We start from the raw sequence: 13,929 nt of genomic DNA, 5'->3' as shown, positions 1-13,929 counted from the left end.
ATCTTTATTTTTTTATTTTTTATGTGTTTGTGAAGCAACTTGTGCTTGGGATTTTAGGTTGGAGGGAGGGATATGGGTCTCATGTAGGGTTGTCACGGTGTGAAAATTTAACTTCACGGTTATTGTGACCAAAATTATCACGGTTTTCGGTATTATCGCGGTATTTTTTTTAAACGTGTTACATTTTCAGACAACTAAATAAACCCTTTATATCAGGAAAATATTGTCCTCAGTTTGTGTCTAAATTTTGCCTAAAATGTGTTGTTTTGTAATTATGTTGTTTATTTGTTTACATTTTTCCCCTTTAGTCTTTAAAATACCAATATTTGCCCATAACTTCTTATTGTTTGTCAGTTTGATGTCATCATTTAAAAATATTAGATCAGATGATACTCAGTACTCGAGTAGCCTTCTAATCAGATACTTTTTTACCCTTACTTGAGTAATAAACCCTATATCAGGAAAATATCGTCCTCGGTTTGTGTCCTTCCAGTGAGCTTTGCAGATGTGGGAAAATGTCATCAGGCAGTAATCGTTGTTAAATTCATAATTATTCTCGGAGAGAGACCAACTCTTATCTGCCCCTGGGAGCCCCATAATGCATAGCGTCATTTCCATATGGGGGTGTCCGCGACACGGTTTATATGCAGGTAGCGGCGCTGCGGCTGCTTTATATAGCGACTCGTTGCATTCTCCCTCAACCCAAATCCTCGGATCACGCATTTTAGCTAAAACGCTAAAGCTAACTTGCCTTGCGTTGACTGTAGGTGATGGTCACACAGATGTGTCATGAGATTTGAAGCGTTGCTGCCTTTCACAGACACTTTTTCTACACGTGCTGCAAACAGGATAGCCGCCTTCTATCAACTGTCTCTCGACATTCTTCAAATATCCAAAAGATGCCCGTACTTCCCACTTTGTCTTTGAGGGATAATAAATGTCCTGAGCACTGCCGTCTCCTCCTTTGGCCATTATTTCAGCTTTAGCTTCAAGAAAGTTTTGGTTGTAAACAACAAAGCGCGCATGTGCCGCCGGCAACTTCAGCAGATGATACGGTGGCTGGTAAGGGTCACCACGCCTACACCGCAGCCACGGTAAACCCACCGAGATAGACAGTTATTATTATTGTCAACTTTTTTTTACCGGGGTTTACCGCTACACCGGTTACCGTGACAACCCTACCTGATCGGTCTGCTTTGATCTATTTTGAAAACTCCGATCAAAACCGATAGGGGGCTATCGGCCGATTGGGATCAAATGCCGATCCATCGGTGCATCCCTAGTTGCTAATGCTAAAGGTTAGCTTCTGCTAGCCTGCTGTTTCCAGAACGCTAAAACAACAGCCTTACCTGTCACAAGCCAAGATGGGTAAGTCCAAGCAACCACTTGACGAAGAGTGGTCAAGCGTTACAAGTCCTAGCGTTTCAACGTCTATTTTCTATCAGAAGCTAATGCAGGAGATGGGTGTATGAGACCACTTTCATGTTCAGCCTGCATTAAAAAATGATTATAATCAGAAATAATTAATAAAGATTTATTTTTTCAGTGTTCCACACCTTTAACAGTTCCTATACAGTTCTTATGGTCTAAACAGTCAATAAAAAGCCGGGGGCTGAATGCTGACATAGTGGTTTATTATTGTCTAACAGAAGATTTCTGGCTGGAAACTTGACTGAGACCTCTCTCAGTGGATGTACTCCCACTGTTTGCTTAGGTTTTCTCTCATTTCCTCCAACAGATGGAAAACCTGTACAGTTTAATTGTGCCTGTGCCTATTGTTGCCCATAGCAGCATTCTTGTGCCAGAATATAAAATGATAAGGGTAAAAAAGGGTCAGTTTAAAAGAGCAGTTATCATACCTTAAAATGGTGCAACAGTGCAAACATGCTTACTTTAAGATTAAAGCACCTTTATTTCTTAGAGACAAATGCAACCTTAATGTGATTATGTATAAACCTGTTGTAACATAAATAAACCTTCCATATTTGTATTTGATTAGTGGGATTCTTGTCCCACAGGAATTAGGACCAGTCCAATCTTGTTGTGTTAATTAAATATTGTGGTTCTGGTACTGCTAGTTTTGCTGGAGGTCTCTTATTGGTAAAAGGGAGTCATTCCTTCCCACCCTTTGCTTGTTCACAATAGGGAGCCTATCGCCGGGGACACACCGGCCGCCGAAGTGCCACAAAATGGGGACCGCCTTCATTCGGCGCCCTTGTTATCCTATTCTATATACTACATGGGCCACCGAAGCGCCGCGCGCAGGCGCTCCAGCCCGCGCCGTGCAGCGATCGTTTTGGCGTCTGCTCTATTTTTTTCGCAAGCCGCGTGTGAACCGCGTCAATTCTGGCAGGAAGACAAACCTAGACATAAGAGGCAGGCCAGTAAATTTAACAAAATAAAGCATTTCAAAATACAATTCTGCGATAGTCAAATGTGTTCGTAAACAGACACTGCATAAAAACCACACAAACACACACACACACACAGCGAACTTGTGTGTGTGTGTGTGTGACCACGTGAAGGGGGTGTGGTTTTGGATGTCTTTCAACCGGAGCAAACAGGACAGAGAGGCAGAAAGTCATAGACCAGCTATTAACAACTGGTTCACACCATAGGTTCACGTACAAACACACACACAAACAGCAAGGGGGAGGGGGGTGTAGAGGAAAAGAGCAGAGAAAAGGCAGAGAGGAAATGGAGGACACCAAGTGGTTAAAAGAAAAACTACGAGGCGCGCCTCGACCGGAGCGGAGAAACAAGCGTCTGGTCTGAACTGAGGAGCAGCGAACAGCAGCTGAATTTCGTGAGCGCTTCACCTCCCGGCGCTTCCCCGGCCTAATTCTTCTCCCTTTCCAGTCGGCTCATGGTGTGTGCTCCGACCACGCCAGTCACGTACTTTGAGATTTATCCGCTTGTAAAAATTCGTAATTCCTATGACTACAAATCAGACGTTGGCCCGTCACCACAGAATCTCTACTTCCCACATGGCAATATTTATGGTGGTTCGTTCCTCCAAATGGAAGGATGACCCGCACTTGTATAGCGTCCAAAGCGCTTTACACTACAATGTATCATTCATCTATTCACACACACATTGACACACTGGTGGTGATGAGCTACGATGTAGCCACAGCTGCTCTGGGTCGCACTGACAGAGGCGAGGCTGCCGAGCACAGGCGCCACCGGTCCCTCCGACCACCACCAGCAGGCAACGTGGGTTAAGTGTCTTGCCCAAGGACACAACAGCAGCATTCTCTGCCCGGAGCCGGGATCGAACCTGCAACCTTCCGATTACTGGACAACCCGCTCAACCTGTTGAGCTACTGATCCCCCAGAATCTGAAGTTCCCTAAACTTAAAGCCATTTGTCCTCTGCTATTCTCCGGGTCTGGTTCGATGACATCAATTTGATGATGAAAATTTGTTGTCCTGGACATATTTTCACACAAAACCTAAGATTACTTTTGCCCCCGTTTGAAAATAAGTGCTTTCTTGGCATAAGAATGTGTCTTTAAAATTCACGGACATCATATGTGAAATCCATGGCACATATCAAACAGGATTAGAAAATAGTTTTTATAGCCCCGTTGACTTGTATTCGTTTTTTCGAGAACCTGTGGTCCAGAAGTAGATGGGTGTGACTAAAGCTTGGTTTATGCTTGATGCGTTCACTTTCCGCGCGGTGATGCGGCTCGCGGATGGAACGCGCTTCACAACTCGCAGCGTTTATGGTTCGTGCGGCTTGTCTCTGCGGTGAGCCAATATTCTCCCAAACTGAACGGGGCAGCATGGAGCTCTACGGCATGCATCCAACACTACACCATAGTAGAAGTAGAAATTACTGTTTACAACATGGCATTCCAGCATTTTTAACAGCGTCCTCGTCTTTTCCGACAGTGCGAGCTATTTCTCTCCAAGAATTATTAACAACATGTTGATCACGGTGATCTCTGAGAGCTGAATCATACAAATGTCTGTATTTACGAACCTCTGCCGTACTAGTTCTTGCCAGTCCGCCATGTTTTTCCACGTTCGACCGTCCACGTGGTTAGAAATTTTCCTAGGTGCGCGTTGCGGAAATTTTGGGCCGTGCGGAGACGCGGTGGAGGGGCGTGGTTGTTAAAATGACGCAATTTCGCCGCGCGGACCTCGTGGACGCGTCAAGCATAAACCAACCTTTAGGCTCCCTATGTGAGGCTGAATCAAAGTAAAAATTTGACTAAATCTGCTGGTTTTATTAGACACAAAAACTTATTTTGTATTCTGAATGTATTATGATTGGAGTGAATTTGTGTCAAATGTGATTTGGGTAGAAGTTGCGGTTGGGGTCCACAAGGAAAAAAAGGTGGGAACCACTCTACTACAGGATAGTAATTTTCCAGAAGATGATCAGCTCATGGAGTTGAGTCCTTGCTATGATACATGTAAACTGCATAGCGAAAACACACATAAATGTGATTAAAACTATAGATTTGCATTTAATCATATACTTTGTTTACATCAGAGAAGAAATGCTTGATTTTTTTTCCTCTTAGGTTTCTGGGTCCAGACAGGCTGGATAGCAGCTGTTGAGTTGGATAAATATCTGCTGAGAATCTGCTGACAGCGGCTTCTGGAATGTTGCAGGAGAGACAGATGCAACAAACGCTGTAAACAGCACGCATCCATTCAGCTATACATGGTTTTGGAGTGTATTTGTTCTTTCAGACTAAAGCCAATGATAGGTTTAGAGTTTTCAAATGCAAATGCCCATGTTCTTAAATAAAAGCAATGCATGTTTGTGCAATTTAACTTTCAGGGACTCTTCTTCATAAGAAAATCTAAACGGGTTCCGTTTCTGGTTTTTTCATGCGTCTTACGTCTGCTGTCACTCAGAGTGGCACTTTAACACGGCACACTTAAGAGGAGGTGAGACGCACATAAACTCATCCACACATCACTGCCAACACTCATACAAATGAGTCTCGGCTGAATGGGAAAGATTACAGCTTTGACACGCGGCAAATGGATCTGACAGGAGTGCTCGCGAGCTTTGGGGATGTGATGAATTCAGGTGTGAAAGGAAAACTGTGGCGCAGTGGTTAGAGCTGTTGCCTTGCAGCAAGAAGGTCCTGGGTTCGCTTCCCAGCCTGGGATCTTTCTGCATGGAGTTAGCATGTTCTCCCCGTGCATGCGTGGGTTCTCTCCGAGTACTCCGGCTTCCTCCCACAGTCCAAAAACATGACTGTTAGATTAATTGGCCTGTCTAAATTGTCCTTAGGTGTCCTGAGTGTGTGTGTGTGTGCATGATTGTTTGTCCTGTGTGTCTCTGTGTTGCCCTGCAATTGACTGGCTCTCTGTCCAGGGTGTACCCAGTCTGATTGCCCATTGACCGCTGGAGATCGGCACCAGCCACCCCCACCCCCCCGGGCAGCCCTTCATGGACAAGGCGGGTTCAGATAATGAATGGATGGAGGAAAACTGGGGCTGAGCCACAAAAAAACACAAACACAAAGGGTCTGAGTGACAAAAAGACATCAAGAAACATGCCTCAGAGACAGCCAGCACTCTGGTTTGTACACTCTGAAACAGATGTTTAATGTGTTTATTTCATTATTTTTCTTTCTTTTCATTGATATGTATACTACTAAGCTAAAGGGAACCAGAGCTGCACAGACCTGAAGCCAGTTAAGTGCTTAAAATTGCTGTTCCACCTTAATCCTCTAGGGGCTGACACCAGAAACGAGCAAATTTCCATTGACTCGTGTCAAAATAAAGATATTTACAGCCTGGTTCAAAAAAACATTTTAGGCTTAATAGGCCTAGTTTACAGTGACGACAACTCTGAGGGGGTTAAAGAATTAGATTTGACTGACAGGTAGCATGAGCGTCCGAGCTAGCGGTTGCGGCTAGCTTCGGACTCAAGTTAATAGATGTTCGGCCATTTCAACCCTCTGAACTTTACTTGTGTCGTCTGTGTGTTCAGATGTTATTCTTGGAATTTTTTGAAGAAAAACGGTAAGCTGTGGTATTAAAGTCAAAGTCCCACTAGTCATCACACACTGGTGAAATTACATCTCCGCATTTGAACCATCCCCATGGGGAGAGGAGAGCTGCAGCTGCACTCGGGAACTATTTGGTGGTTTAACCCCCGATCCAACCCCTTAAAGCTGAGTGTCAAGCAAGGAGGCATTGGGTCCAATTTTTTAAGTCTTTGGTGTGACTCGACCGGGATTATGAACCCCGATCTCCCGGTCCCAGAGCGGACATTCTACCACCAGGCCACTGAGTAAGAATTTAGTGCGCTGACCTGTAGAGGGATGTTGATTATAAATCTAGTTAGTTATGCTGATGACATGGTGCTGTTGATAGAATTTAAATTACAAAGTGAAAAGACAAGTTTGATCATCTGTGAGAAATTAATTCATAAATGAAAACACAAACACTTAAACCAAAAGCTAAATATCTGCTACAAACTAAAGAATAAAATACCCAAATCCACCTTAAACAATAAGAAACGTGAGTTAAATGTTCCACTTTCAAGTCATTTGTTAATCTTGACTTGTGCCATTGTTTAAAACTCACCAGGTCTGTTTTGGCCATATCCTGGTAGTCAGACGAGAAGTATGTGGCTGCCTTCCCAAAGCTGTCGTCCGCAGAGGCTTTGGGCGGCTGAGCATGCTGCCGGTACGTAGCACTCTTTGGAGTCCAGCAGAACAGGTTGATGGATTCACGGACACAGCGCTCAATGTCAATTTCTGTGCAACAGAAGAGTCAAGGGACAGATATAAAAATCGGACCTGCAAACACAAGCTATTTTGTTCCCAACCTGTGAGCAAAGTCACGGATGATAAAATCCTATCGTCCATTCTTTAATGCAGTTATAGAAAAATAACAGTGGACAGTAAACAAATACTAGCCTGCAATCTGTCAGTGACATTATTAAAAATAAAATAAAGACGTTTATTCAACCAAAAGACAAATTAATCATCTGTTTTATTCAAATCTAGCAAATTTTCTAGAACCATTAACGCTCCAGGTAAAACAAACACTTTCTTTGTGAATAATCAACAGATCTTTAAGAAGGTGAATAAACAAAAAATACAAATAAAATCTCTCTTTTCACTCAGACATGAAGCTTGAGACAATAAAACGAAGTGTGGAAGGTTTAATTGTAGAAGTGGGCAACTTGACCTTGGCATTTTGCTGCCATTATTAGTCTTAAGTATTCAGCAGCGCCAGCTGCTCTTTAAGGTAATCACTGCCACGGTAATCATTTAGCCACAGCCTCTTTCCCCAACTCTTGAATTAAAAGCTATAAATCTATTTTCAGAGCCAAACAAACATTTCTTTTTGCTAAATTCCTTCAACGCACCCATCTTTCTCCGTTTCTTTTGCTGAGAATACGGAGGATTAGGGAGCAGGGTCTCACTGGATTAGCAAGGATTTGGATAAATTAGGAATTCTTTCTCTCTGACGGTTTGCCTTTCCATGGCCAGCGAGCCAGTCTGGCTAATAAGCGTATTTTGGTGCGACCTGCACCTGGACCAGAATCAGGAGAAGATGTATAGAAGATTTATCATGGCCCCCTCCTTTCTTTTTGCTCCATCAATGTGTCAAGGTTAAGGGGGTTGGGGGCGCTCTAGGGATATGACCTGACACATTTAGTTACAAGGTTCACTCTGGTGAAAAACACACCGGTGGCCTGATATTCCTCCTCACCGACAGGCTTGCAGAAGTTCAAGGAAACACATTTCCCCTCCCACGGGCCATGAATGCTGCATGCATCACTCCTGCTAAAAGAGGCAGAAATGAGGAAGAGGAGATTGATGGCAGCTTTTACAATCTCTGGGCTCAGCTGGGCCTTCCAAGTCAGCCAATTTTGTTAACAGCCAATCCTTCAATTTTTCACCAAAAATTAGAAGGTTGTATCTACATAAATATGCTGAGTGTGCTGCAACAAAACAGCAGGATTACTCAACTCAGCTCCTGGATGTCTGCTTGCAGGACGACGACAAAAATTAAAGCCGGTTGTCAAATAAAGAAAGAAAGTCTAATTCAGCATTGAACCTTTTCAAATGGTTTTATCCTTCTTCTTAATAATATATGCAAAACTTGAGTTGGTGGCTAGAAGCCAACATTTAAACAAACTCTCCTCCATAGAAATGTGTCCTGTAACAAGATCGTACCTTTTTTTTCTGAGTTTTGCATAATTTCATACCAAAATTCTATCTTGCTGGTCTGTTCCATATAATTTGGTCCTAACATTGAGTGGTTTACTCATTTAATCAATACATTTGCAGTGGTCTCTAGTAGGAATTAATGCTTTGTAGGTGGTTCTCCAGGAGAATAATATATGGATGCACCATTTCCCGGACCTAAAATTTGCCCACATCACAGCTGAGCTTCAGACAGCAGGCCTTTGAGCAGGGGTGTCAAATATGCGGCCCGCGGGCCGGATCCGGCCCTCAAGCAGGTTAAATCCGGCCCGCGAGTTGGTTGTGTAAACTTTATTTTCATACTTTACAATGTAGAGTGAAAATAAACGTATCTTTGTGAGCAAGTTTCCTCTGTAATGAGTATAAATAAAACAAAGCTGCGCTCAAGGCTCACACAAGAACTTGAATCCCATCCTGAAGTTGGCCGCCACTCAGGATGTGACTTCTGATATTGATGTGCTGGTGAAAGCTAAAAGATGTAAAGTAAAATGAGTCAAATATACTTTAAGTGCTGCATGAAACTGATCTAGCCATGTGATCTGTAAGCTCTTTGAATCACTAAGGAATGTTGTTTTATTTATTGATTTTTTATTTTTTTCAAATTTTCAAGTACACTTAAGGTGTTGCACTATTTTGGATACACTGTCCTCAGGCTCCAGCCTTGTTTTATATTGATTGTATTAAAACAAAGAAAACAATCTGAAGTTGTTTTTAATTTACCGGTCCGGCCCACTTGGGACTAGATTTCCCTCAATGTGGCCCCTGAGCTAAAATGAGTTTGACACCCCTGCCTTTGAGTCTTATTTCCTGTCCTATGTGGACATCTCACCTCAGACTGGATAACAGCAGTGTGAGTCTATCACTGACTTGCAACGTGAATGTTTGATCTCTACAGATAACACAAACCTGGAGACGCTTCTGCTGTGTCAAATTAAACTGATAAAACATTGATTTACTTTCTTTCTTTCATCTTCTTCATGCAACCGCCATAAATTCCTGTGTCTTCCTACAGCACTCAAGAAAGACAACATACATCAATAACAGCACAGGAAAAGTCCAGCGTGTTGTGTAAAAACTGCTACTTTTAGCATATCCGACATAGGTCCAACATGTTGCTACCATACGTACAGTGTGAGCACATGACTCGTGAGATTTGCGAGGAAGTCGTACAGTTTGAGTTGAAGCTGAACACTTCGAGTGAAAAAAAAAATCACACAGTGTCTGCCCGGCTTTAAGGAAGCTATCCATCTCAAACGTGAAAAACCTACTTTAAATAGGGTCGAATCTAATTTTTAAGCTAATTTAGTCTAGAGCCGTTTTTACAAAACAATGCCGTCAATTTTCTGCAACGCGGTGGCGGCATCAGAGAGCCTTAGGTCATTTATAAGTGGTCAGACCGTGGCAGTGGCACAATGGTATTCTTTTTATAAAACATTAGGCGATGGCGGCATAAAGGGGGTATGGGGGCGGTCTCTGCGGACTTCCGTTTATCTTGGACATAACTTGTTTTTTTTTTTGTTTGTTTTTTTTAAACATTATGTTTATTGAAGTTTATAATACAGAACACTCAAGAATAATGGTACAGTTAACATGATATTTATATTAAAGAACATAGTCCCCAAAATAAACAAATATACATTAAAAAGAAACAACAGGATAATAAACAACAAAATAAATAAATAAATAAATAAAATAAATAAAAAAATATCAGCACCAAGTATCACTTTCCAGATTAATTCACTTCATAATGTCTCAGAAACCCCATATTTCTTCAAAATCTACCCCCTTTCCTCTGACAATATAAGTAAGTCATTCCAATACAATACATGATGCCATCTCCTTGACCCACATATGGCTTGAGGGTACATCCATTTTCTTCCAATACAAAGATATTAGGCGCCTCGCTTGCAGGAGTCCAAAATCAATTAACTTTAGCTGTCTGATGCTAAAGTCACAATTCTTTGGATATATACCCAACACACACAATTTTGCTTCAACAGGTATACTTGCTCCAACAATCTTAGATAAAGTTTGTGTGATTGATACCCAGTATTGTTGTAATTTTGGACAGCTCCATACACAGTGAAGCAGAGCGCCCATAACTTGTTTTTATTGCGATTGAAGATCGTAAAGTTTATTTTAACAAGTCGCCTCTAAAGGTGTCTGTCCCCATAAGTCCCTGTTCAGCCTCTGATGATCTGAGCTCCAGCTCTAACAGAGAGACGCTCATGGAGCGCTGTGGCACTCCTGCCGTTTCAGCTGATTTTGTTCAAAAAGCAAAACTTACGACCCGTGTTTACTTTTGATTTCAATACATTTGAGCCGGAGCTTGGCTTTAACTCCTCACGTCATAATGACACCGCCCTCTGTTGCGCCAAAGCAATAACCGCAATATCGATACCAAGCGAGGCGGAACGAATGCCGCAAATTTCGCGCAACGTCATGCCAGCATGGCGCGTTTATAGGACACACCATTGCGGTAAGATTACGCTGATTTGCCGACACGGTGCGTCTTGTAAAAAGGGCTTAGGTCACACCTTCCTGCATCTAATCAGGTGGTTCCTAACCTGGGGGTCCCGACCCCACAAGGGGGCGCCAAAGCCTCTCAGTGGGTCACCAGGACCTCTCCACTTTAAGGGGTTAGAACTTCATTTATTACTTGTTTATAGCCTACATTTTGCTCACATTTTTTTCATGAGTGAAAAGTTTACTGATATTAAGACAGGAAATAATTAGTACAGAAAAAGTAACACACTTTTAAGAACATTTTGCTCAGCTCACTGTTTTATTTTCAAGTGTCAAAAGTTCATTAATGATAGGACTGGTTGATTTATCACAGCCTTTACAGTAAATAATCTAGTACAAACAGTAATATACACATTTAAGTACATTTTGCTCAGTGTATTTTTTATGTGTCAAGCGTTTATTGAAAGGAATGATTGATTTATCAGTGTTTACAAGAAACAATGTGTTCAGAAAAGTAAAACAAGCTGTCAAGCACATTATGCTCTGTTTGGTTTTGTTAATGACTTTGTTCTGTACTGGAGGCTACTATTACTGTTATCTATTGAATCAAAGCATATTAAAATATACTTGAACAATTTTATCATTTCTTAATAACGTTTGTACTGGAAGAGAGAATGGGAGGGGGTCGTCAGAAATTTTACTGGTAAAAAAACGGGGTCCCTTGGGAAAAAGGTTGGGAACCACTGATCTAATCAATACGACCCTCTCTCATAAGAGGCTAACAATTCATGAGGAGGTGGAGAGGAGGGGGAATCAGAGTAGTTTCTGCTCTTTAAATAACAATAGACAGCTACAGCTTACAAGCTTGACTCTCCCATACTCCAGTCAGACTTGACAAACATGTCTTGTTCACACAGAATAAATATAAATCCATATCTCCGAAAAGATTCTAAAGAGGTGTTAGATTTACTAATCTACGGTATTTGGCAGAGATTTTGTTACAAGATGAGAATTTAAGTTTGATTCAACTTTACCTCATTCATACAACCCTGCCAGGAACCTTAAGTTATGAATGCAATGCCATCACAAGCAGTTTCAGTAACTTATACCATTTTCTTTTTCTTTTCTTCAAGCTAAAATTTTACAACTGGACTCCATCAGTCCCCATTGTGTCTCATTGACGTTGTTACTAATGTACCATGAAGGCGACTGCAGGCACGTTATCAATAAACACACGGTTCCCGTCGGCCAGACAGCCGCGGTCATCCAACACGAATCGATGCAGCCGACAAACATGGGAGAACTGTATAGATTAGACAGAGCAACAATTAATGGAAGTCACAAAGTAGGAATCACTTTCCAACAAACGGAGGGTAGTGATCAGCTGGCTCCAAGGTGAAAAGCTGCAAAATTACGTTCTCCTTTTAAACCCTAGAGTTTTGTTTCTGTTGTTTATCTGGAGAATTTTGTATCTAAAATTATAGGGACAGTTCAAATAAATCCAACTGCCAGAGAAAATTCAAACCATCAAACTCGTTAATCACTTCCTTTCATATTGGAAGTCTCCTCCTCTTTGGAATACTTAACTACAGGATGGAGCGTTACGTGTAATGAACTTGTCACTGAGAATTACTGTCAGTGACTCCATTTACTGCCTCTATTGCACCTAGCAGCAAGATGGTGTCTTTGTGTGTGTGTGTGTGTGTGTGTGTGTGTGTGTGTGTGTGTGTGTGTGTGTGTGTGTGTGTGTGTGTGAATCCATTACGAGTCACTTTTATACATAAATCTGACAGCTGCAGATGAGAGGAGTGCAGGTGGGTGTGGGGACTTTTTTCTAAAGTTTCATATGTGTACTGATTGGCAATCCTAGGAAAAACATTGAGTCATATTAATCTACTTCTTGGTATATTACTATCTGTAAGCAAATATGTGTTTAAATAACTTAATTAAAACACTGTACTTACACATTTACGTGTGTAGCAGCAATAAAAATGGATTAGATTTATACAGCGCTTTGAAAAGCACGAAGGCTTTACAGAGAATCCAGGAAGTTTTACTCAGAACTGCTTGACTCTAAATACATAAAGGGAAGTGATGTTAAATGACTACGTTAATAGGACTTAGTTTAAAGACAAAGTTCACTCGTTTTTCAACACATTTGCAGTGGCCTCTAGTATAAATAAATGCTTTATGAGTCCATTACTGTGGGCCAAAAGCTCTAGCACTCCTGTTTCAGGAAGTAGAAACGAGCCAGAGGAGAACTGAGCAGAACACGGCAGGAGTCTTTACTTCCTGATATTTGGACATCTCGCCTCTGATTAGCTAACAGCATCTCAACTCTACAACTGACTGTTTGCTTTGCAACGTTGACATTTTATCTCCACAAATAACACAAGCCTGATAGAGTTCTGCCATGTTGTGGAGTTGCTAATGCTAACAGTTAGCTTCTATGTGTTGAGACGTGCTCTGCTCTCTCCTGGATGCTAAATCAACAACAGCTTTCCCTGTCATGAGGTAAGATGGGTGAGTCCATGAATGTTAATTTTCAGTGTGACATACATCTGTCAGGCTTTTCTAAGCCGAGCGTTTCTCCATCTTTTTTCTATCGGCGGCTAACGCAGGGTACAGCGGTAGAAGACGTTTTTCATGTTCAGCCCACATGTGAAACTCACAGTAAACAAAAACAACAAATAAAAAGTGGTTTCTCATTCAACTTGGTCCTCAAGATTAATCTTGAAGGATAACCGTTGCATTGTAAATAATTTGAAAAGAATCAGTCTAATTAAAGATTACATATTTTCCACCAAACATTCTCATTAAGATCATGTTTTCTTTTGCCAACATATGAATTCTGTACAAATGTTAATGACATTTGTGGGCTTTTCAAAATACACGTTTACACAATCTACAGTTGATTGATTAATAAGGCTCCGTTTAAACATAAAGTCTAATAATTAAACTAACACAAATCAATATTTTTTTGTTCAAAGTACTGTGTATTTTACTTTGTTAGTGTCTTCTTTCAGGTTATTTTGTGCTAAGCCTCTAAGCTGTTTACTAAACACTACAGATCTCTGACTGGTCATGTGACTGAGTAGCACATGGTTCCCTTTTTTAACTGACCCACTGTGCTTTGCGAAAATGGCACTTTTGTAAAACAGTGGCCAACTGTAATGAGAATGAGAAAGATTAACTGTAACAAAGTTTATGACAGGATTTTTATGACGGCAGTTTGCATGATCAGATGAATTATAATTACTTAT

General features: G+C 41.4%; 1 protein-coding gene across 2 annotated transcripts in view; it reads right to left on the bottom strand.

The window, feature by feature from the left end:
- Nucleotides 1-13,929, bottom strand: part of tbck (TBC1 domain containing kinase) — a 59,819-nt gene that overhangs the window by 11,860 nt on the left and 34,030 nt on the right. For both annotated transcript variants that reach the window (XM_015943704.3, XM_054744815.2), the window contains exon 23: nucleotides 6,567-6,739. In XM_015943704.3, the coding sequence (XP_015799190.1) occupies nucleotides 6,567-6,739 (173 nt within the window). The remainder of the gene's footprint in view (nucleotides 1-6,566; nucleotides 6,740-13,929) is intronic.

Source organism: Nothobranchius furzeri, chromosome 6 (assembly GCF_043380555.1).
Source record: "Nothobranchius furzeri strain GRZ-AD chromosome 6, NfurGRZ-RIMD1, whole genome shotgun sequence".
Lineage (NCBI taxonomy): Eukaryota > Metazoa > Chordata > Actinopteri > Cyprinodontiformes > Nothobranchiidae > Nothobranchius > Nothobranchius furzeri.
Note: the sequence above shows the minus strand (reverse complement) of the source record. Positions and strands in the feature narration are given on the sequence as shown.